Genomic DNA, 24,292 nt, shown 5'->3' with positions numbered 1-24,292 from the left:
CACCACCCACACAGTTTCCGACGTGGTGTTTGCTACCAGCAGTTTGTTGCGAACAAAATAAATTCGGTCTGTTAGCGCCGGTAATGGTGGGGTGAGGGAGAGGAACATGGCGGGCTGACAGGGAGGGCGACGGATCCAAGATGGCGTCATGGCGTGAGGGCAAGGGCGGCGGCGAGGCGGCCACCCGGGGTGGAAGCCACCGGCCACAGTGTTTGCTGATGAATCAGCCACGGCTGCTTCGAGCAGGGCAGGAAGGGAGGGATGGCTCCACGTTTTCCAGTGGCAGGAGCAGCCCTTGGGGCGGGAGGGGAGGGAAGGTGCCGTGTTTGCCAGTGGCAGTGACAGTAAGTGACATGTGGCTCCCTCATTCCTGGAAGTGTTCAAGGCCAGGTTGGATGTGGCTTGGAACAACCTGGTCTAGTGGAAGGTGTCCCTTCCTATGGCAGGGGGTTGGAATGAGATGAGCTTTAAGGTCCCTTCCAACCCAAACTATTTTGGGATTCCATGATCTACACCCCAAGAGTGGACTCTGGGGACAAACCGAGCTCTACACCCACACATGCTCCTGTCTCCCTGAAGGACACCCACGGTTCTGCTCAAACAAGGTCTGCTGGAGCTTTATGCACAAAGGATGACAGTGGCATTCATTCATGGCACTGAGCATGGTCTAGGAAGATGCCACCAGGCTCCTCCAGCACCAAGCTCCTGCACTGGCAGTTGCAGCCCAGAGGAAGGACTCTGGGTCCAGATATGTTCCTCCATGGACATGGTGACATTGTGTCACCATGTGCCTTGTCCCACCACTGCTCACTTGCTGACCCAGCCAAAACCACCCCATGCCTGCCTGTCCTCCCGTGTTTGTGCTCACGAGCTCTCCTTCCACCCACACAAGGACCTATTTTTAGAAGGTATTAATCAAGTGTCAGTGCTGGCTCTGAGTGTGGCTTTTAGCTGGGGGCTCCTTCTTTCACCAAGTGCAGGCAGGAACTCGGGTGTGTGTTTTCTTTTAAATCTAGTTGAGAATTTACAGAATGTGCCGCAGAACAGTGGCGGTTATTTCAGGCTCATCACACCCAAGCCCACACTGAGTGATCACCAGGTGACTCTCCATTTTGGTGAGGGCCTGGTAGACCATCTCCCTCCCAGATCCGAGGTGCCAGCAGCACCTGGCTGCCTTCCCTGATCCCTCAGAAGCCAGCTCTGAGCCTGGGATGCTCAGATGAGAATTAGGTTTCCTCCTCTTGGCACATTTATCTCCTGCACAAAGATATTGCATGGGTACTTTGAATCCTGCAGGAAAGAAAAATGCGCTGGAGGGGTCATAGCCTCCTCAGGTTGAACCCCCCTCACGGGGCTGGTCTGCTCCCCTTCCACCAGGGTCACCCAGCTCTGCTCAGAGAGTCCTGGGACCAATACGTGACCTGCTCCTCACCACATCTTGAGCAGCTCTGATTCAGCAAGAGCTGGGCTTGGGGTGAGCTTGTTTCACTTCAGTTGCTGAACTCAAACAGGGACTTGGTGCTTCTTCAGCTGGAGTGTGATGTGATCCAAGCTGAACTTCACAGAATCTCCTAAATTGGAAGGGACTCACAAGGATTATTGAGTCCAGACTCCTGACCCTGCACAGGACAGCCCCAACAATTCCACCATGTGCCTGAGACCATTGTCCAAATGCTTCCTGAGCTCTGGTAGACTTGGTGCCGTGACCTGTTCTAGTGCCTGACCACCCTCTGGGGGAAGAACTGTTTCCTAATATCCAGCCTTCAGTCTCCTTGCAGACAGTAGGAATTCCCTCTCTTCCGCCACCAAGTCTTTCCTTGGATCAGGAGCGTGGTATTCTCGACCTCCCACCACTCCTCATGGCATCTTCCTCTCTCAGGACAGTAGTTCCAGAGGGACACAAATCCTACTGGGGGCCCATGGGAATTTACAAAGAATGGCTCCGTTCAAGAAAACCAGAGAAAAAATTTATTATTGTCCTTTATAAAATATCTCCAATAAGTTATATAGGCAAATATTTAAATTAAAATAAATTAACTCTGCTCTATGCTGGGACACACGACTGTCCATAAAGTCAAACTAGGATTTATGTTTCTTTGAAAAAATACGCCCTAGATCTCCGATGTAAGGTTTGAAAAAAATATCTATGCTTGGTGAGAGGAAGGAGAATTCTGCACTGGACAGAGGGGTTAAGGTGCGGTGCTGAAGCTGCCTGGTGCCAGTGGCACCTCCACATCCAGCTAAGTGCTAAGAGCGTCCTCATCGTCGCTCCAGTCGGGAGGAGCGTCTGTCCCAAAGTACCGATCGCCAAAATTCCCTGTGGGGAGAGAGAGAGTCAGAGGGCAGCATTGCAGGAGCCCTGGGACCCATCCTCCTGCCTGTCCTCATCCCAGCAGGCAAGGGGACAGAAGCAGGTTTATCTGACAGCTTGAACAGCACGGAAACTTGAGTGGCAGCAAAACTGGAGCAGCCTGGAGGCTGGTTTAGCAGCCGGTAGAAGGGTGTCTCCTGGCACAGCAGAGGTGAGGACAGAAGAACACGCTGAGCTTGTTTTGGGTGAACTTGTAGAAGGTGGCAACTTAGGGAAGGAGGTGGGCACAGGGCTGTTCTAGCTGTCCCAGCCAGACTTCTCCATCTGGGGCGGGAGGAGGCTCATGCTATGTGGTATGGCACCTGATGCTTAAAAGGGAATAGCTGCTTGGCAGCTCTCAGAGCCAGCATGTCAATCCCACCTATGTGGCAGCAGGGCCCAGGAGGGGCAGTGGGTCCCCAGGTAAAATAAGGCCAGACCTAAACTGACAACCAGGGCTTCACCTCTCCCCACCAGAAGCACCAAAAATCCTCCCGCCACAGGTTATTCCTACTCAGATACTCACCAATGCCAGGGATTATCCGGAAAAGGTCATTCACCTTCTTGTCCACAGCTGTGGTGATGATCTTCACCCGGGGGAACGCATAGGCAACCGAGTGGACACCCATCTCTGCCATAAGCAGGGAGAGGAGGAAGATCTTGTCCTCTGGGACATCATGATCCTACAGGAAATGCACAGGGACAGCTCAGGGTCAGAGTCACCCCAGCCTGTACCGTGTGCCCTAACACCATCCTTCCCACGGAGGAGCCAGTTCCAGACACAGCACCTCAGTTGGTGCTTTGCAGGTTGTTCTGGAGCCAGCCACCCGCCCACCCCCCTGCATACCAGCAGCACCCGCACTGCCATCATGGCTGCGGCACCCGTGGAGACCGTGCAGTCCATCAGGATGACGTGGTCTTCGCTGATATCCTTCGGCAGACGCAGGTAGTGGAGCTGGGTAGAGGATGAGAGAGCAGCTTAGAGGCTGCAGGTGAATGGAGCAACCCGAGCACTTCTCTCGCTCCCTCATTCATCTCTATCCCTGGGACCCAGGCTGTCAGCTCGGAGCCAGCGCAAACACTCGGGCAGCAAAGCAGCCCCTGTGTGTACAAGCCTGCTGGCAAAGCCCACCTGAGCAGCTTTCAAAGCACTCAACCCTTGCCAAGATGGACTCCAGGATCACTGAAGAGCTCTCAGAAAACACCTGAGTCACCCAGCATGTGCAGGTTAACACCAGATGTCCTGGGCAGCCCCAGGCTCTACCTCTGGCTCGCCCGTGTTGCAGTTGGTCTGGATGAGGATGGTGCCGATGCGGACGTCCTTGCACACCGCGCGCAGCGCCGGCTCCATGGTCTCTCCCGCGCGCAGGATGGACACCCCGGTGATCTGCAGCACACAGCCGGGGTGGTCACACGGTGTAGGAGCTGCCACCACCCCCACCCCACATGGCACTGGGTCTTGGCAGCAGGGGACTCTAATGGGTAACCCCAAAGCACATCCCTTCCAAGAGGGTGTGCCGCTCCCAGCCCAGGCTGCCTCCCATTTGGAGGGCACGAGTGGCACAGTGCTGATGGCACTCTTGGTCACTGACATGCCTGACCCAATGGTCCAGGATGTCACACTCATGACAGCAGGCACCAAACCCAGCCTGATGGCAGCCAGGGGGGTCCTTCCCTGTACCCACAGGGCTTCCAGTGAACCGCCATAGGGCAGGTCTCAGTAGTGCTTTGGCTTCCACTTACCTGCTTCCCGCTGTATGTCCTCCCTTCATAATCGTGTCCTTGAGGGGTCTGGACTGTGCAACTCTACAAAAACCACGTGAGAAGTGTTACCAGCAGCTCTGACACAGCTCTCAGAGGAGCCCTGAAGTCACCCAGCCATGGGCTGGGCTGGACCCTTGGACACCAAGGCAGGACAAAGAGCTGTCACCCATGGCCACACCATCACTGCACAGCTTCAGGGAGCCCTGGTGCTTTTTAATCCAGAGGAAAGGGCTGATCTATGGGGAAGGTTGGAGGAGCACTACCAGGACTGTCCTGGCTCCCCAGCAGTTTTGGGTTAGAAACTAGAGAGGAAACCCAGCATCTATAGCCCTGAACCCACCTGGAATGGGAGCAGGGAGAGCGCGTGCTCAATCAGCAACCGCATCAGCCTCTTGGAGTAGAAAATGAACTCGTCTCTGCTGGTCTCTTTGTTTCTAGAGGGAAGGGAAAGGTAGCATCAGCTGTGGACCAAAGTGTGCCCCTGGAGATGCTGGCAGAGTTCAGAGGCAGCCCCTGCTCCTCTCTGGCTCATTTGCACCATCTGAGCCTGGAACCGTGGTGTCGGTTTTAAGGTAAAAAGCATAAAATTGTTGGCAAGACCACTGAGCACTAACTGCACAGCTCCTCGATGCAGGGGCCACCACCCCTGCCTTGTGTCTCCAGGCTGTGAGGACAGGTAGAAGTAGGACTGGGGAGCCCAAAGACAACCAAGCCCACCCCAGTGGCAGCTGAGCCCCATCCCACCCTGGGAGCCGTGGTAGGGGCTTTACCTGATGATGGTGTGCATGCCCCTCACCTGAGGGGTGCTCTTCAGCACACTGAGGGTCTGAGGAAGGGGGTGGCACTGGTGGGCAGAGGCCAGGGCGGCCCTGAAAACCAAACACACGGTCAGAAGGTCTGGGGAAGGCTGCCCGAAGGCTGGAGCACAGCACACGGCCAGAGCCATCCTCCCAGATGTCATCTCACACTGCAAACGCACACCAAGCCCATCCAGCTGAGCCGAGCGAGCAGCCAGCCCTGCCTGGTCCCCTGCCATGGCAAAGGGACCTGCTCCCATGAATGGGGAGCACTGGAGTAAGTGGGACCTCGCAGCCCAAGGACCTGCTGGGCAGCTGACCCGTGGTTGATAGAATAGTTTGAGTTGGAAGGGACTTTAAAGATCATCTCGTTCCAGCCCCCTGCCATGGGCAGGAACACTTTCCACTAGAACAGGTTTCTCCAAGCCCTGTCCAACCTGGCCTTGAACACTTCCAGGTATGGGGCAGCCACAGCTTCTCTGAAGGTGGTTGGCCCATCTTGATTTTCACTGGTTGGGAAGAAAGTGGAAAATAACCTCAAAACCTTTTCCTGTTCTGGAGTCTTATTTGGTGATGGATCCTGGACTCATGGGGTGAGGAGGGGCTCTTGTGGTTGTCTCTGTCCTACAAGGGCCAGGTGTTGCACTGGAACGTGCTGGAACGTGACCATTTTAGAGAGTACCTTGCCCATTCCAAATTGGGAACAGCTTCAAGACTTTATGGCTGGACAGGAATGGTTCTGTGTGACTCATTCCACATAACAAACAGGGTTGGGAGCTATTCTTGGATCAAGGGAACACCATTCCTGGAGAAGCGCACAATGGAGCCCCATTAGTCACCTCTCCCTGTGAGAGCAGCAGTAATGAGAGGAAGGACACATTTGGCTTCCACAAGGCTGGGCAGGATGGACAAGCAACTTTGTCTGGGAGGAAGGCTGGGGTCCGAAAGCCACACGTCAGATCACACACGTGCCAGCAGCTGCATCCCAGTCAGAGAGATGTTGGGGAGGTGGAGAAGAGAGCAAACGAAAGCATCGCATGATTAAGATTTGAAATCAAGCAGAAACCTGGATTAATGGCACAGAGAGGCACGCAAGCAGAGAGGAGGACAGAGAAGATGGGTAGGCATGGAGGAGGGCAGAGCTAGGCAACTTGAGGCCTCCATCCACAAAGCCATCTCTTGGTCTTGGCCAACCAACACCAAACGAGACATTCCTGAGGCCTGTGGGTACTTAAGGGCTCCTTCTTGCTTTTGCCAGCTCCAGTCCTGTGTAGCAGCCAGGAGCCCCCATGCAGGGAGTGCTCCGGAGAGCCAGGACAGCTGGCAGCCATGTGGGGAGCATGGATGGGTTGTGGTCCCATCGTGGGCTCACCTGCTGCCTGCAGAGCCCATCACTGGTTTGGGACAAGCAGCCCTCAAGGCCCCGGGCCTGCTGTCAGTGAAGCGAGCTCACCCCATTAGTCACTGTCCCGCGGATTTGCTGCTGTCAGAGCCACTCTCACGCCAGGGCTGTGCTGCCAGCAGCACCCACAGCTCTGCCCCCACAGTCCTCCCTTCCCTCCTCCTGCCAGACCTGGTCTGGGAACAGATCCTGGGGGAAAAGCCCTGCCTAAACCCCTCCTGCCCCCCAGGGTGCCCACACGGTGGGTGAGGGCATGAGCCCTGCTTTGGGCAGATGGTGCCTGCACAGGGGCTGCCTGTTTGCCTGCTTTAGGGGGGCAGAGATGGGACCCCCAACACAGAGCCACATACCTGTTCATGGCCCCCGCTGGGTTTGCCCAGGTGACCCAGGGGCACAGGAATGAGCTTGCCACTGGCACCTCTCCCCTCCATCACTGCCAGGTCTATGTACCAGCATTCTGCCATGCCAGTGGGATGGGCAGCCCCTTTCCTGCCCTGGTGTGAGCCCGGCTCCTGCTCCCTGCTGCAGATACCAGTGAGTGCTCCAAGCTCCGTGAGCGGTGGGAACACCGCCCCTGAACTCTGAGCTGTCAACAGGCCCCCAGGAAATGCTGTCAGCATTCTGTCACCGAGTTTTCTGCACCTTCCTGTGACACCCACGCAGTGCAGGGACAGGGAGGTCTGGATGCCATCCTGCTTGAAAGCCAGTCAGTGCTGTGGGGGTCCCTATAGTACTTTCTGGGGGAACAGGTCCCATTTTTGGGATAAAGCTGCTCTCTCAAGTGCCTCCACCCCTGTTTGGTCCACACAGCCCCAGCAAAGCAGGACCCTATGAGCTGTCTGCCCCAAGACCCCCAGCCCGGGTTAGTGAGGCGGCTCACCCTGCACAGCCCTTGCCCACTCCCCGCCATTAGTGTCACAACCAAAACACTGCCATAAGCGTTTGTCTCCTCACATATCCCAGCGCAGCTTCCTCTGGTCACCCGGTGGGAGGGATGTTCAGGGGAGACAAGACAGGAGACATGAGAGTTTAAGGGGAGAGGGACAAACAGGACATGGAACAGAGGAGAAAGCACTCTCATTAGTCAAAGGGGGAAAAAATCCCCTAATTGATCAACGACTCTTGGACCTGCCTGGTGCCCAGGCCATCACCATGCAGAACCAGTGCTCCTCCCTTTGTGACCAAGTCATGTCACTGCTGCTCTTCACAGCACTGGCTCCACTGCTCCAGAGATATGGTCCCACTTTTGTCCTGGGTAATACCACACTGCAACAGAGGCCCTTGGAGCCTGGAGGGGCATAGAACCATAGAATCCCAGAATGGTTTGGGTGGGAAGGGACCTTAAAGATAATCTTGTTCCACCCTCCCTGCCATGAGCAGGTCCACTAGACCAGGCTGCTCCAAGCCCCATCCAGCCTGGCCTTTAAAATTTCCAGGGCTCATGCCCAGCCCTCACTCAGGGCTCCGCTGCAATCCCAGAGCAAGTGCAGGCACTCAAAACCAAAAACCTCTGTCCAATCTGAAAAACCTTCATCCAGCCTGCCCTGCTCCCAGGCAAACTGCTTGTGGGCTCACAGGGGTGTCCCCCTCCTGCATGCTGAAGAGATTATCTGCTCAAGCCTTGGAGAGCCTGGAAAGCCAAGAGCACTGGGAACATGGGGAGAAACCCACCTCTGAACTGAACATCACTGCCCGCTGGGAAGATCTTCCTTCCCCCGGGCTCACCTGGACCTGCCCTGGGCTCACCATGCCTGGAGAAGGGCTGCAGGCTGAGGGGAGAGCTCAGCCCCTCTGGCAGCCACCCCACCACCCATGCCACCCCCTGCTCATCCCAGGAGGGAAGGAGGGAGCATTGATGCCTCCTGTCCCTTCCTGCCAGGCAGGACTGTGACGGAACATCCAGACGAGCAGCCATGAGCACGTCAAGAAAATGTCTTATTTTGGAAACAATTTTTCCCCCTCAGAACAAAAGCTTTAAAGGGGAAAAAAAAAAACCCCGGAAAGAAAAAGAAAGAAAGAGAGAGAGAGAAAGGGGTGACCATCTCCCAGGAAGGCTTCAGGGAACATCCTCAGCTCTTTGTGGAACATGCTATCGAGCAGGAAGCAGACAAGAGACATCCAGCTACAAAGGAGCTGATGCAGTCAAGGCATTTCAAACACGTACACGGCTGCCTTTCAGTGCTGACATTTCAAACAAGGGCTATTAAACTGCGCCACGGGTTGATATTTAAAGACACAATTGGCAAAGGGCACGCCAAGCTGATCGGGACCTCGGGGGTGGGGAATATTGATTGGTGAGGGGAATCGGCTGGAAAGAGTGCTGGATCTGGGAACAGGGCTGGATGCTGAGAGTGTGGCAGGAGGGATGGAGAACAGGCTGGTCTGGGAGCACTGTGCCTTGGAGGGCATGGGCTGGCTGCTCCAAATCCTGCTACCAGGTAGCAGGAGAAACACCCACCTGGGCATGGATAGAATGGGAGTGCTGGTATGGAATTACCTCTCCAGCACATGCACAGTTCCACAGGGGAAGCTGGACAAGAAATACCCCAGCAGCAAGGATGCTAAGGTCTGACCTGTATTCTGAGGGAATAACTGGGAAGGCAATGAAGCTCCTCAGCAGCCAGCGGTTATAGGATGAAAACAAGCCTTGTAGGTCCAAGGAAGCCACCACTTCCTTTAAACTCACCAGAATTCACCCATCTGATGGGGGAAAGGCACTCCCTGCCTGTCCCAGCCAGCCCCTCGGTCAGAAAAGGCATCCCTGGAGCACAGCCTCCAGAAGCACCTCGGACTGGGGCCAGATCTGAGCATCCAGGTTTTATCCTCCCAGCACAAAGCCCTCCCTGCGTCCCCACCGCCAGCAAACAGTGGTGACATCAGAACAACAACCGTGACATTTAGAAGAAGTCATTCCAGACAAGAGGATGGGGAATTGTTTGTGATGAAAAGCCCATATTCGCCAGGCACATCTCGCTCGTTGTGTCTCTCCATCCACCTGGTTCCTCTTGCAGAGCCACAGAGGGGCTGGGGGAAACAGCAGTGGCAGTAAAGCACTGAGGTTCCAGCAGTGGAACATATTTGGGCTTTTGCAGGAATTTTTTTCCAGATTTTACGTCAAAGGCATAAATGGAAACCACGAGCCTCAAACGGAACATAAAACTGGCTGTGGCTGTCATGATCACAGAGCTGTTTCTGGAGGTCAGGGTTACCTTTCCAAACTTGCTTTCATAAAACTATTAATACTCTATGGATATATTAAATACCTGATTTTTAAGGTGCAGAAAAAGATCACCTGTACTGAGTGCCCCTTTCCCTGGAGAGAAAGGAAATTTTATTTGTGCATATGTGTGTGTATATATATATATATATATATATATATATAAAATTTTATTTGTGTATATACATATAATTTTATATGTATATATACACACACATATACACCTCCCCACACACACATTAGTGCCTTTGCTAATGTTATTCCTGCCATATTTTAAAGTAACAGATTTCTCTCCATACTAAACAGCATCTTCCCACCTGGACCTCCAGACACAGAGGGAAGCTTAGGTGTCTGTATGGAAATGTCAGGCCCCAGGGTGTTACACAAGCAAAGAGAAATAAAATAAAACATCCACTTGCCCTAGTCCAGAAATGACTGGCTGAAGCAGAAATAAGTAAGGCAGGGCCTCTTGCCTGTTCATCTCAGGTATTTTAAAAGCACATTGTATGCCAAAGGTAAATTTTAGGGCTACTTGAGTTATGCATCTCCATACAATGATGGAGATCTAAATGGAAACCCATTTGCAGTAATGCATTCCCTCTGCTTCCTACAAAAATACCTGAAAGCCTTAATGGAAGGAAGAGAGCCAAAATCCAATCTGGAGGCACATGCTGAAGAGGTTAAGTAAATCAACATATATGTCATAACGTCTACCTGCAGACACCTAGAAATCAGAAATCCTACTGGAGTTGGGCAGCAGGATTTTCTCAGTCCTCCAGCAGTGGCTGTACAGCCTCTGGGTGCAGTGGGAAAGGGGGTACCTCTGGTGATGTGAAGCTGCTACGCTCCTTTGGGTGCCATCAGGCACAGCACTTGTGTGTGGTGAGGGGTCCAGGGCTCCCACCACCCTCAAGATCACAGAATGGTTTGGGTTGGAAGGAACCTTAAAGCTCATCTCATTCCAACCCTCAGACCTTCCACTAGTCCAGGTTGCTCCAAGCCCTGTCCAACCTGGCCTTGGACACTTTCAGGGATGGGGCATCCAGAGCTTCTCTGGGCAACCCATGCCAGCACCTCACTACCCTCACAGGGAAGAATTTCTTCCTAATATCCAATCTAAGTCTCTCTTCCTTTAGTTTACAGTGGTTCCCCCTTGTCCTATCACCATCTGCCCAAGTAAAATGTCACTCTCCACCAATTTTTTTATTTATTTTTAAGATGCTTTGGCTAATCTAATAATTTATGTATAATGATGTTTAATCATCAGGGATGGAGAGTTGCTCTGAAAATCGTTCATCTTAGAGGATGAAGAGAAATAAAAGAGCATCTCAGGGTGCAAAGCCTCCCCTCTTGCAGAGACTGGGGGTCCCCAGCTACAAACCTGGCCCTGCCCCAGCTTCAGGGATCTGTGCTCCAGCTGGTGGTACATCCCTGGGGAGTAGCCTTGTCCCTGCTATCCCAAAGCCAAGGACAAGGTGGCCTTTTGTCACCTTTGAGCGTGACAAGGCCGTGTGCTACACGAGCTGTCAGTCCCGCTGCAGGTCAGGGTGAGGCCAAGCAGTGCCTGGCATTGGAAATGCCTCGGCTGCACAGACAGGACAGAGTGAGGGCTCTTACCTGACACTGAGTTCACGCTGCGGCAGCAACACAAAGACACAATGCAACCGGTATTAAGCATTGTCAACACCAGGGTCGTTTCAAGACAAAAAAAAAGGAAAAATAGGAATATTTTCCTGCATTCATATGTAGCCTTTTACCCCTCTTCCCCTCCCCAAGTCTGTGAAAGCCTCCCCCAAGCCAACCCTTTGTCTGGCTCGCAGCGGAACCCACGGGAGCTGCTGGGTTTGCCATGATACTCCTCGGCTGGATCTCAGGGGCTGGGGGAAAACAGACATTCCCCTCCCCTGGACTGTGCCCCATGGCTGGGTGCGCTCCTCAGCCCAGTGGTAGCACCAATGCCAGGGCTCTGATCCTTCCTCCTGTGACCAACCACATTCCCAACCTCCTAGAGCTTAATGCTGTGAATCCAGGCAGTCAGGTGCTCCAGGAGGGGGAACTTGCCAAGACACCTTTGCTCAAGAGTGGTCCCTCCTGAGCAGGCGTGGGAAGCAGGATGCTGTGGTGTGCCGGCTCCCATCCCAAGGCCAAGCAGCTCCTGCCACCTGAGACCTCCAAAAGACTTGAAGGAATCAAGCCCTTTACTTTGAGGCGCATCCATCTCCAGGTCACGGTTCTTCCACCTCCCAGGAGATCGCTCTGAGCATCTCCATGACTGAAATATCACTAAAGCTACAGCTGTGGGGTGGGAGGAGGCTGTGCTGCTCGGTGACAGCAACACACAACGGCATCAGCTGATCACAGGGTCACAAACCACCAGTCAGGACTGGCCTGGGACAAGGGAGAAGACTTGTTAAAGCCAGTGGTGGGGAAGTGATGGAGCATGTGTCTGGATCAAGGCTCAAACACTGATAAGACTTTGGGTTTTGAAATCCAGGGTCACAGAAGTGGAAAAGTGGACTCCTGACTGGAAAGACTTGTGCAGCAGCATCTGCACAGAGGGGAAGAGGAGAAGCCCAAGAGCTGAAGGAGTGGAGGGTTTGGGGTGATGCTGCCCCTGGAGGGCTGCAGGCAAGGGGGCACATCTCTTGGATGACAGAAGGATGGTTGATTTGTCCCCTGATGATGTGCTCTCCCAGGCAGGGAAGGAATTTGCTGCTGGACGCAGCTGGCAGAGGAGCCATGACTAATCAGAACACAGGGACAAGGCAGTTTCCTTCACTGGAGTGAGGCAGAGGGTTGGGAGGAGCTCACAGGGACTCCCACACCTGGAGCACAAAGGAAGCCAGGCCATTCCCACCTGGGCACCCAGAGCACAGCTCCCAGCAATGCCACCGCTGCCAGCCAAGGCTGTGAACCTTCCTCACCACCCAGCATCTCTTACCTCTTCCAGCTGGCTGTGGACGTGCTGAACAATCAGGTCGATGGCCACGGTGTTTCCACTCCCTGGAGTGAACCAAAAGCAAAAGAATTATAGAATCACAGAATTGTGAAGGTTGGAAAAGCTCCCTAAGATCATCAAGTCCAACCGCTCCCTCAGCACTGCCAAGCCCACCATTAAATTATGTCCCCGAGTGCCAAAACTACACATCTTTTAAATCCCTCCAGGGATAGTGACTCCACCACTGCCCTGGGAAGCCTGTGCCAGGGCTTAACAGCACTTTTGGTGAAGAAATTCTCCCCGATACCCAATCTGAAACTCCTCTGGTTCAACTTGAGGCCCTTTCCTTTTGTCAATTAATACCAGAAAAAGGAGTCACCTTGGTCAGGACCAATTTTCTTCCACGTTTCTTCCTCAAATTCCCCACTGTGCTCAAAACCACACTGTGCCCCTGCTTCCCCAAAGAACCCTTTCCTAGCAAAGCAGGAGACATTCCTGCTTTTATTAAACCCTTATTCAATAATCTGTTACTGGATATCTACAAGTCACCTCCAGCTCTTCAATCGCTGTGCTGCCAGGACGTGGCAGGGCAGGAGGCTGGCTGAGGGAAAAGCCCAGACTTTCCCCATGGAACCTGTGTTTGACCAGTGTTTGGAGACACTTGGCTGGAGGGACCTTTGCTTTGGCATGGGACAGCCACTCTGCCCTCGCCAGCTGGAGGGGGGTGGACTGGCCAGCAGAGCTGAGGGCAGAGGGACGGGGTCTCTGAGGGACTGCCTGTCAGGCCAGCCCTGGGCAGGTACCTCGGGGGACGACGATGTCTGCGAGGCGCATGGTGGGCTGGATGTACTGGTCGAAGGCGGGCTTGACAAACTTGTTGTACTGTTTGATGACACCCTCGATGTCCCGGCCGCGCTCGCTGATGTCCCTGCGCAGGCGGCGCACCAGGCGGATGTCCGAGTCTGTGTCCACGAAGATCTTCAGATCCAGCAGCTGAAGTGGGAGGGGAGGGAACAAACCCCACTGGGCCAGGTGTGTGACTCAACCCACCTTCCCCCCGTGCTCAGCACAGCTCATGTTTAACAGTGCCCGGCTCTGCTCCAGCTTTGGAGGAGCTTTTCCTTGGAAGCTGGCTGGTGCTCCAGTGAGTCCCTTGCTGCCACCTGCCCGTTACTCTTGTGCCCTCTGAGACCTGTCCTGCTCCAAACCCTGTCCCCGCTACTGACCAGCTCCAACACACTGGTTGGATCTTATTTAGGAGCAAGGAGACAAAAGGAGTTACTGCCCACAACACTGACCAACAGGGTCCACCCAGGAGCACTGGCTTCTTAATCATAGAATCCTGGGATGGTTTAGGTTGGAAGGAACTTTAAAGATCATCTCATTCCAAGCCCCTTCTATAGGCAGGGAATTAACACTGGAAAGGAGCAAAGCACAGAAGGGCAGTGCATGACTCTGCCCTTACTTGCAAGAGGCAGGAGCAGGGATGCTGAGGAAAGTTTCCTGGGGGATTCACTCAGCTGTCCACTGGAGGTCATCCTTGCTCCAGAAAAGTGCAACCCAAGCCTTGTTTGGCAGGGGAGAGAACTTTTTAGACAGCGCTTGGCTAAGTCTGTGCATGGCTCACTGTCTGATGGAGCATTTGTCAGGGCTGTGAAGAAGCTCTGAGGGCTGGGGCACCTCTGCTATGGAGACAGGCTGAGAGCTGGGGCTGTTCAGTCTGGAGAAGAGAAGGCTCTGAGGAGACCTTAGAGCTCTTTTCAGTGCCTAAAGAGGGTCCAAGAGAGCTGGAGAGGGACTTTGGACAAGGGCCTGGAGTGACAGGACAAGGGGGAATGGCTTCAAACTGACAGAAGGCAGGGTTACATTAGAGATTAGGAGGAAATTCTTCTCTGTGAGGGTGGTGAGGTGCTGACACAGGTTGCCCAGAGAAGCTGTGACTGCCTCATGCTCGGAAGTGTTCAAGGCCAGGTTGGATGGGGCTTGGATCAACTTGGTCTCGTGAAAGGTGTCCCTGCCTATAGCAGGGGGGTGGAACTGTATGTTCTTTTAACATTCCTTCCAACCTAAACCATTCTGTGATGTGTCCAAATAATTCCCAAGAAAGCCTGAACCGCTGGATGAGTCCGTGCTAGGAACACCAGGTTTGTGCACTAGAAGTTCAGCAGACTTTGCCTCTGGCTATGCAAGCTGCAGCAGTGTGGAGGTGAGCTATTTCTAGTTGTATTTATGCATCAGCACTGCCAGGAACCAGGTCACCACTCAGCACAGCTCCTGGTTCCTGGGCACAAATGGCTGAGATCGAGGTATTTACTGAAACATTTGACCTCTGCCAGGGCTCTTCCCCTGCTGCTGCAGAGTCAAAGCCTATTTCTCCTGCACAGGGAAGTTCTACAGCAGCTGGTATAACCTGGAAAGGAAGGTCACCTCCCTCCTGCTGGACCTCAGGAGAAAGCATCTTCCCACCATCTCCTGCCAGAACTGCTTAGAAATCCTTCCTCACCTTCAGGAGCTCCTTGTCTGCGAATGCCATGATGCCTTCAAAGATAATCACATTGGCGCCATACAGGGTTTTCTGTGGAGTCAAAACAGATGTGGTTAAGCACAGAACATCTGTTCAGAGATGCCTCGTCCCAGGGAACCTCTCTGGGTTGTGAGTGACTGCGACAGTTCACCCAAAAATGCTCCCTGAGCCAGGCACAGGGCAGAGGGCAACAGCACAGATCTGACTGCAAAGGGCAGGGGCTGGAGGGGTGCAGTTGGCTCCCTCTCCCCTGCCTTGGCCGTCCCCCACCTTGTCCCACCCCCCTCAGTGTCCCATACCCATTCCTTCTTGCGGCTGTGGGTGGTAAAGTCATAGATGGGGATCTTGACACTCTTGCCTTGCTTCAGCTTCTTGAGGGTGGCGATGATGAGGTCAAAGTCAAAGGCATCGGGGTGGTCAAAGTTGAAGTCATTGCTGGCTGCCTGCTCCTGCTGCTGCTTGGTCAGCACCTGCCACAGAGCAGAGCTTAGGGCACGTGGCCGTGCACTTCCCTCCCCAGTGCTGTGCCCAGTCACCTCTTCCCTTGAACGCTTCCAGAGATGGGGCAGCTACAGTTTCTCTGGGCAACCTGTGTCAGGGCCCCACCACCCAAGGGTTATGCCAAGGGCCATGGCAGCCTGAGGAGCCTGGCCAGGGCCATGTGTAGCCTCACCTTGTAGAAGGAGTCCATGGACAGCAGAACCACCCATGGGACATCAAGAGCCTCAATGATCATGGTGGCCACTGTGGTCTTCCCAGAGGCGCTGCCTCCTCCCAGGCCTGCCAGGGAAAAGGGAATGGAGTCATCAACCCCGGGTACAGCCTTTCCCACCACAGGCTGGAGCCCAGGTCCTGCACTGTTGCACTAAGCTGGAGGAACCTTCAAAGAAGGAAATTATAGGCACTCCAAGAGATTATCCTTGAAAAAGTCAAGTGGCATGTACTGGAACTGCCAGCAACATGCCCAGCAAAAGCTGGGAAACCCTTCACTAGATGGTTGTGTAACATGGTGAGAGCTGGCATGGGAACCAGCCCAGACTAAATCCCTGGGAACTCGTGACAGCCCAGGCAACAGGAGTTGAGGGAACAACAAAGACTCCGGTCTGCTGCAATCCACCAGCCCCTCTGCACACTCTTGGTTTCAGCCCACACAGTCAATACTGGGCTAACCAAGGGGACTCTCCCTGCTCCTGTTCGGGCTGGAGCCAACCTCAAAATTCCAAGGAGGCGATATGGCAGGAATCCCCCCACGATCTCCTGGAGACCCACAGGGCAGGTGGCAGCGATGCTGCCTGGGCAGTGCAGAGGTGTCCTACCTATGACGAAGGCCTCCTTGGACTGTGTCCCGTGCTCGTTGTACCACGGTGGCCGGCCTGCTGTGTAGATGGTCCTCTTGCTGGTCCGCAGCAGTGGGGGCTCAGACTTGCACTGGCTGGTGGTCCGCTTCCGGGGGGGCTTGGTGGAGCCCACCGTGGGATACAGCCGGTCCAGGGATTCAGCACTGCTGTTACTGGGGACGGCGAGAGGAAGGAGCGCAGTTACTGGGAGCAGGGAAGGACACGCGTTCCCGGTGTGCGGGAGCAGGGTCCTGAGGGGATCCCACAGCACATGGATGAAGGATGCAATGGAAGAGGGGGAGAGGCAGCCACAGCCCTGCTGCATCACTACCAGCACCCACACCTCTGTGACCCCGGGCCATGGCCAACCCTGAGGAACTCTTACACAGGAGCAGTTTTAACGTGGAACAGGCTCAATGCAAACCTTCCTCCCTAAAGTCCTGCTGCCTGGGGAAGGTCTGTGTGAAATAAACCACCCACTGAGCTCTCAAAACACAGAGGGGTGTGTTACAGAGGACAACAACCCATTCTGATGTGCCAAGGGACCTTTCTTGGGGATAGAAGTCAAACACACGGGCTACAGCTAAACTGCCCTCATCCCCTCCACCCCCAGTTCCATTCCTCTCCCCACTCTGAGCACTGCACTCCAACTCAAGCTCTAGTTCTCCCACTCCTTTGTCCTGAAGCCCCTGGGGACAAGCCTGTGAGCTGGGCAGAGCCAGGCAGTGGGACTGCCAAGATGTTGGCATCAGCTTTGCCTTGGGAGCTGGGTGAGCTCTGAGCTCACCTGGAGCCCTGGAGCAGGCTCCTCTCCCTTATCTACCCTCCCACCACAGCCCCGCAGCCCCGGGGAGGGAGAGGAACAACACACCCTCCTGAGCCCTTTCCAGCTTGGCAGCGGGAGAGCAGTGGCTGGGAAATGATAAGTGGCCTCTGGCCAGGAGATAAGCTACAGCCACTGCCCAGCCAGCATGGGCACGGGGAGGATTATTTATACCAGTGCCCTCTCTTCCCTGCTTGTGCTCCGCCACCTCAGAGGGATGTCTGTTCCCTGGGAGAAGGTGCAAAGGGTTCCTCCCTGCTCAGGCTGCTCTTCTCCTCAGCCATGACTGGGCTGGAAGGGAAACCAAGAGATCTGGGCACCAATGGCTCCAAACCAGCACTATTTGGTACAGCCCAGCCGAGCCAGGAGGGCTTTGCTGCTGCTCTATTATGGTTTGCTTTTGAAAGGGCTTAAACTGCAGGGCTTTACAGATTTTGGGTCGATTTTAAGCTGTTTTGGTATGAAGGTTAATTCCCTTCCCTCCCTGAGCCCCTTTTAGAACAATTTTAGATAAAGATCAAAATTTCAGACTGGTCATCTGTGCGTGAAGTGACACAGCAAACCTGCTGGGCACAGTGGGGATCGCCCTGGCAAACCCCCTGGGCATGGCAGGACCCCCCCAGGAAACCATCCCTACCTCCTGCACTGGCACATCCCTGCGGAGTGGGCAAGGAGACAGGGATCTGCCTGACTTTGCTGAACTCCTGCTAACAAAAGGCAGGTTGCAGCTCCTGCCCCTGCACCAAGACCTCTCCCACCGACACCTACCTGAAGGTGTGCACCCACAGAGTGTCCCACAAGAGCCTCAAGCCATCAATACCCCATCCCCTGCCAGAGGCCATCAGCACACACAGCCAGCTCCAAGTGGGTTCTAGCTCAACCGGGAGCCAGGAACACCCCAACTATCACTTTTAAAAAGCAACCTCAGGAAGTGAGACCCATCAGGAAACCTTCTGGGGTGTCTACCAAAATGGTTCTGTCCACCAGGAGCAGCAAACCCAGATGGGATATATGGGTCTCCTCTCCCAGTGGTGCTATTGCCAGAGTGGGGCTGACAAGCAGCCGGCGGTGTTGGTGCATGAACAAAGTCACTTTGGCTTGATAAGAGCAGAGATGACAAACCCACAGTTGTTTACCAGAAAAATAAAGCGGTTCCTTTCATCCGCATCCTGGTCCCTCTCCTGGGACTGTGGTTACTCCAGAGCTCTGCCACTGGCGCTGCGCCGTGGGCTGCTCGGCTGGTTTTCCTCTGGGAATGCACGTCGGTCTCCATGCGACAGGCGAGCCTGTCGGGATGCTCTGCTCCTTGGGGTCACACACTGACAAGTTTTGCTGTGCCTGCTCACAGATCCTGACCTAGGCCATCATTCCCAAAGTGACTCTGAGTTGGGCAAAGCTCTGTTTTTCAGAGCAAGGCTCACCTCTGCTACCGGTGCCTCTGACCAGCATCGACATCATCCAGCTCCTGTCAGGGACAGGGAGCTTTGGACCCTGATGGCTGTGGCAGTGCCCAGAATTACAGGCAATGGCCACAGCTCCATCCTGTTTTCCCAAGTGTCACCCCTCCCCTCTGCTCTCCTGGGTGCCCACAGCACACCAGGGTGTTGGCACAGAGGGGACATTCCTGTGGGATGCAGGGACATGCACCCCTGGGAGAGGAACAGAGCCCCTCACACACACCTGGGGCTGCTCTGGGATGCAGCACTTTAATCCTGTTCCAAGAGTTGGTGCTTTGCCTCATCTCATCCAAATATTTCTGGGCTTTCACCAAAATTCTACACATTTCTATCGATAACATCTACACTGTTGGTGCCTGTACAGGAGGCAGATATTCTACAGCTCTCAAATCCACGTTTCCCATGATTTATGTGGGAGAAGGAGGGCTGTGGGGCGGTCTGCGGGGCTGTCCCAGAGCTCTCCAAAGGTCATGCCTTTTCTCCTAATGTTACACTTCAAGATTTGTAGATGTTTTTCACTTCTGCCTTTGCCAGAAAGGGGCTCTTCCCAGCTCCAAAGGGATGGCTGATCCAAGCCATCTCCGCTGGCCGTTCTTCCCTATCCCCTTTTAAAATTTCCTGTAGCAGTGATGAAGCCCCCACAATGTCCTGACCTGCAGAGCCCTGAGAGAATGGGACCCTGTTTAGAGCTGGAGTCCATGCCATTCCTTGTCCCACATGGACCCTCTTCAGTGCTGTGGATTGCTGGGGTTCAGCAGCTCAGTACCACAGCCAGGCAAATAGGAAAGGAAACATTACTCTGGCTTGGTAACCCCTCTCCTGTCAAGCCTACCTGGAAGGCCTCTCCACAGGCTGTCCCCAGCTTTTGGGGATGCTCTGCCTTCCCTGCAGCTGGTGCATCCTCGTTGGAGCCTCCTCGAGGAAGCCTGGTGGAGGGGGTCTGCTCCCCACAAGGGCTCTCCAGCCCTGCTGCTGTGCCAGCACTAATGAAGGAAGCATTTTGCTCCTGCTTAGTCCAAGCATGGATTTACTGAGGTGTGAGAGGCACCTCTCTCCTTCCCCACTGTGCTCCCATCCCCAGCCCTGTGCCCTGTGCTCAGCTCTCTGCATTCCGCTGCCTTCAGAGAGCCCTGACCACCCTGGATCCCTGGTGGGCCAGGTTGAGAAAGGCAGCAGGTCCCAGCAGCGCCTACAGCAGCAAGGAAAGATGGCACAGCCCCAAACCTGAACTTGGCAGTGGACAGGAGAGCACGTCCTGGGCTCTGCACCCAGTAAACAACCCACCGACTGAGCTCCCAGCCCTCAGGACCCCCCAGCAGCCCCCTGAGCCTGCTGAGGCTCCCAGCTGGCCACAGCCATGTCCCACGGGAAACTGATCTTTTCCAGGCTGCTGCCTGCACTCTCATAACCCTCAGTCATCACGAAGATGGGAACTGGAGCTGGGAGACTGGGACTGCGGCCACTGAGGGTTCGCTCCAGCAAGCAAACAGGTGAAAACCAGTAAAATGCACTCAAAAATGAGGCAAAACTCACCCGCCATCCGGCCCGAGGGCCCAGCAGCCTGAGATGCGGACGCTGGAGAAGGCTGGGGGGCTGCTCATCTCCCCCCACCGCCGAGCTGGGGGTGGTCCTGGACAGAGGGTGTCACTCCCTGTCCCTGCCTGCACCTCGGCTCCTGTCCCCAATCTCTGGTACTACCAGGGTGGGAAGGCAGCCGGGCGAGCCTCGGGGCTCGGAGCCATGCACGGAGCAACCCCCCCGGCACTGGGACTGCGGGGTCCCGAGAGGCCGGGCTGACACAGACCCCCGGCAGATCCAGGGGGCTGGAAGATGGAGGCAGGAGAAGCGAGCAGAGCCGGGGGAGTGTCTGCGTCTGGGAGCTGCGCAGCGGTCAGCAGCATAAGAGGATAGCTTAACCTCCAGATCACGTTCATTACCTGATATTAATAGCACTGGCTTGATTAAAAAAAAAGCGGGGGGGTCGGGGATGAAGTGACACCTCCCCTCACCGCCCCCAGCACACGCAATAAACACCAGCCCCCGGCGCCTCTGCTCCCCAGGACCGGGGGTGTCTGACCGCCCTGGACGAGGGGGCTCAGCAGGGAGGGCACCTGGTGAGTGACATCCACATCCACGGGCACTGGTGAGTCCCCAGTGGGCTCCTGACACTGGTGGGGAGGGGTCTGCAGGGGGGCAGGAGGGGATGGCCCCAGGGCAGGGATGGAGGGGGTACCCAGACAGCACCCCACGTGCAGCTGGTGGAGCAGCTGGGGCTCAGGGCCAGGGGGCTGCTGGCTGTGCCCGGCTTTTTGGGGCAAGACTCATCCCCCTCCCGGAGCTCCCATCGGTGGGGGTCCAGCTGTTCCCCACCCCTGGTCACTCAGCTCCCCGAGAGCTGCCCCTCACTGTCCCCTCAGCCCTGAAGTAAACAAGTGGGTGAAACTCAACACCCTGGAGCTGCGGGCAGCTAAGAATAACGTCCTGCTGGCTGCTGTGCCCGGCCATCCGCTCCCTCAGCACCCCCTGCCAGCTGCCCCTTGCCCCCCCTGGGCTGGCTGGCCGGCCAGGCACCCTCTGACAGGCAAGACATATGCCAAGAGTGGGAGATGTTTGGCACCACAGGAGGGGGATCCCAGCCAGCCCTGGTGTGCAGGGGCTGGGGCAGAGCAGCCCCCACCCCACCACCCCTGGCTGCTGAGGAAGGAAGAAGGTGGCAGAGGACACCTTGAGGGCAGCCAGGTTCTGCCAGGGACATGGAGCATCCCAATGATGTTCCATGGTCACCAAGTGAGACTCCAGCCTCCCGAGATGGGACCTCGGCCTCTAAGCTGAGGGGGTCTGGGGTGGGTGCTCCCTCTTGCTTAGCACCAACACCTGGAGGTGGGGCCAGAAGTGGAAAAAGACTCTTTCCCCCTCCTCCATCTTCTGGAGCCACCAGGGCTATGCCAGAAGCAGGGGTCACACACTGCATTCCAGTGTCCTCAGCAAACCCCTCCTGAACAAGGGGGGCATCAGCCCCCTCCTGCTCCTGCTCACCAACAGAACCTGCAGAGATCATTGCCCCAAAAGATGGAGACCTGATGGGAACCAGGGATGAGGGGCTGGTCCTGAAGCAGGGGACAGGGACAGGAGGGTTTTGGGGTAACCTGTCCCCAGTGTGAGCCGCAGCTGCTGCCCCGACATCAGGGAAGCGAGCGATGATCAAAGGAACTTTTCCACCTCTGATCTCTGCCCAGACTCTCCTCTTGCTGTAAAAGCTCTCTCAGAAGTTTAAAAATAAAATTCTCTTCCGGAGCCATTTCTGTTCCTTCTCATTAAAGAAGCAAAAAAGCAAAGGGACGGGGGACGCGGCGCGAGGAGCCCTCGCCCAGGGATATTGTTCCTTATCGCACGCTCCTGCTGCCACTTTTCCTGCCTTTGTTAAAATGTCCCAGTGACAGGAGCAACTCTCCCAGCATCCCACTCAACATCCCAGATTCCCAGGTGGGACAGGAATCGCCTGCACTGCCTCCAAACCTCGGCAGCGACAGAGCCTTCCTCCTGGCACACGCTCCTCTGCAAATCTCCTCTGCTTCCCAAGTCCCCTCACGGTTGCTGAGCTCTCACACAGGCCAAAAGTCCCTGGTTTTGGCCTTTTTTCCTTCTAGATGATTTTTAAGCGCAAATCCCTCCTCTAATCAGCCTTCAAGAGCTGGACTTAAAATTGTGAGGAAGAGGAAACCAGACACAAAGACCAGGATCCCCTTTCCCTCCCAGCGATGGGTTTCCCATAGGATTTAAAGATGGAAGCTGGATTGCATGTGGCTTTTCCTGGTTTGGTCATGCATATTGTCACTGGATAGGTGCAAGAGATGTGGACACACCAAGCCCAAAACAGAGGGATGCCTGTTCCTGGGAGAGGGTCCTGCTCCCAGATCCCACCCTGCAAGCAGCACCTGCAGGAGCGTGGAGGCCAAACCTGCTTCCTCCATCACTGAGCTGGGCTTTGTTGGGCTGGATCTATGTATATCAGCCCTTGGATGGGCCTTGCCTGTCTGGGGAACCATCCCAGGGGATGGAGGAACCCACCCATGTGATGGAGAAACCCACCCAAGGGATGGAATAACAAGTCCAGGGGATGGAGAAACCTGCCCGAGGGATGGAGGACCTCAGCCGTGGGATGGAGGAGCCTGCCCAGAGGATGGAGGGACTCGCACACGGGATGGAGGAACCCGGTCATGGGATGGAGGAACCTGCCTGCCACCCCACTGCCAGTGGGGATCCAGGGGCACCAAGACACTGCCTGGTGGTCACGCCGTGCCGTGCCCATGCCGTGCCATATCCATGCACATCCTGCAAACCCATCACGTTTACCCAGCCTCGTACCAACCTCTGCCCTGGCCAGAGCCACCCAGAGCCAGATGGTTCATCCCAGCAATTCCACACACACACACGCTTCCTTCCAGCTCCATTACAGTCTCTGCTCCCTCACCACAAAAGGACAAACATTTCCCTCTTCAAACTCAATTATCTGCTGCTATTTATACCGAGCGGGAGCCGCGGTGGAAGGGGCTCTGTTACACAACCCAGTTACTCATCCCTCGCTTGGTTGGCACGACTCGGGGAGGCTCCTTCCTCCCATCCTCATCCTCATCCTCCCTGCTACCCACCACTGACTCACAGGAAAGGCACAGGCAGCTGCCAGCAGTGGATTTAGCTCCTGGAACACGCGGGATGGTTTGGCACTCACTCTGGGGTCAGTCGGTTGGTGTGGTGGGGTGTTGGTACCCTACAACTAGGGATGCAGGGATGTTCCATCCCTATAAGCTTTACCACATCATTTGCCACACATCATTTGATACTCCAAATCCAATTCCCAGGCATTTGATGTTTGGGAGCAGTCAGTCTCCTCAACCCCTGAGGATTGAGATAGAAAAGGGGGTGGAAAATGGAGGGAAAACATGAGAGAGAGTGTGTGTGTTGTCAGAATTGCCCTGGATGGGGTTTTTGGGTGTAAAAGTTTAGGTTGTCCCACTCCTCGTGCTTGATGGAGGGGATGCATGTACCAGCAAGCTTGGAAAATGGGAGCTGTGGTTTATCTGCTGGGAAATTAAGGGCAAAACCCATAAAATAAGGGAAATAAGGAGAAAGGTGATCACGCGAAGAAAAAAAAAGGGGGGGGGGACGAAAATAAAGAAGGGATAAGGTGGGGGTGGGAAAAAATAGTGGTTGGTGGGAAGGGCGAAGGGTTTTAATGGTGCGATGGGCTCGGGGAGGCCCCACTCGCGGAAGTGGCATCGTGGGGGACGGGACCGGCACCGCAACGCCCCGGACGCGGCGGGAACGGGGAACCGGCGGCTCCGGGCACTGCGGTGCCGGTCCGTCCCGGAGGGATTATCCCGGGGGAAAGAATGCGGGATCTTACCTGTCGTGCGGTTCCACCGGAGCCCCCTCGGGCACCGGGGCCGCGGCCATGGCGCTGCGGGGAGAGGCGGGAGCGGGCGGGGAGCGGCGGGGGCGGCGCTGGCGCGGGGATGCCCGGGAATTGTAGTGCGGGACCGGGAGGGAGCGGGAAGGGGGGAGCGGGGAGTGATTTGGGGTGATGTGCGGTGGTGGGAGCACGGGTGGGTGCTGTGGGGGGCGGTAGGTGGGTAGCGTGGGGTAGAGGTGGGTGATGCGGGGTGTGGGTGGGTGCTCTGGGCAT

The 24,292-nt window shown here is 55.4% G+C and overlaps 2 protein-coding genes across 5 annotated transcripts; one reads left to right on the top strand and one right to left on the bottom strand.

The window, feature by feature from the left end:
• Positions 1-1,945: 1,945 nt before the first annotated feature.
• On the bottom strand, positions 1,946-24,094 carry UCKL1 (uridine-cytidine kinase 1 like 1). Of its 3 annotated transcripts, none has more exons than XM_051802702.1 (15): positions 24,014-24,094; positions 16,309-16,502; positions 15,666-15,772; positions 15,292-15,462; positions 14,972-15,043; positions 13,272-13,461; positions 12,472-12,533; positions 7,268-7,287; positions 4,885-4,983; positions 4,455-4,548; positions 4,094-4,156; positions 3,615-3,737; positions 3,198-3,305; positions 2,877-3,033; positions 1,946-2,317 (listed from the first exon to the last, which is right to left on the bottom strand). In XM_051802702.1, the coding sequence occupies exons 1-15, from the start codon at positions 24,061-24,063 to the stop codon at positions 2,241-2,243; spliced, it is 1,587 nt and encodes a 528-aa protein (XP_051658662.1). In that variant the 5' UTR covers positions 24,064-24,094; the 3' UTR covers positions 1,946-2,240. The 3 variants fall into 3 exon arrangements, with proteins under 3 accessions (XP_051658662.1, XP_051658661.1, XP_051658660.1); XM_051802701.1 differs by lacking the exons at positions 7,268-7,287; positions 24,014-24,094 and adding exons at positions 11,148-11,164; positions 20,143-20,468; XM_051802700.1 differs by lacking the exon at positions 24,014-24,094 and adding an exon at positions 20,143-20,468.
• Positions 20,656-24,001, top strand: LOC127477784 (uncharacterized). 2 transcript variants are annotated; one of them, XM_051802703.1, is made up of 2 exons: positions 20,656-20,752; positions 21,548-24,001. In XM_051802703.1, the coding sequence occupies exon 2, from the start codon at positions 22,408-22,410 to the stop codon at positions 23,551-23,553; it is 1,146 nt and encodes a 381-aa protein (XP_051658663.1). In that variant the 5' UTR covers positions 20,656-20,752; positions 21,548-22,407; the 3' UTR covers positions 23,554-24,001. The 2 variants fall into 2 exon arrangements, with proteins under 2 accessions (XP_051658663.1, XP_051658664.1); XM_051802704.1 differs by having other exon boundaries at positions 20,709-20,723.
• Positions 24,095-24,292: the final 198 nt, after the last annotated feature.

Source organism: Manacus candei, unplaced genomic scaffold (genome assembly GCF_025592945.1).
Source record: "Manacus candei isolate 608988 ecotype Guabito, Panama unplaced genomic scaffold, ASM2559294v1 h1tg000057l, whole genome shotgun sequence".
NCBI classification, from domain to species: Eukaryota; Metazoa; Chordata; class Aves; order Passeriformes; family Pipridae; genus Manacus; species Manacus candei.
Note: the sequence above shows the minus strand (reverse complement) of the source record. Positions and strands in the feature narration are given on the sequence as shown.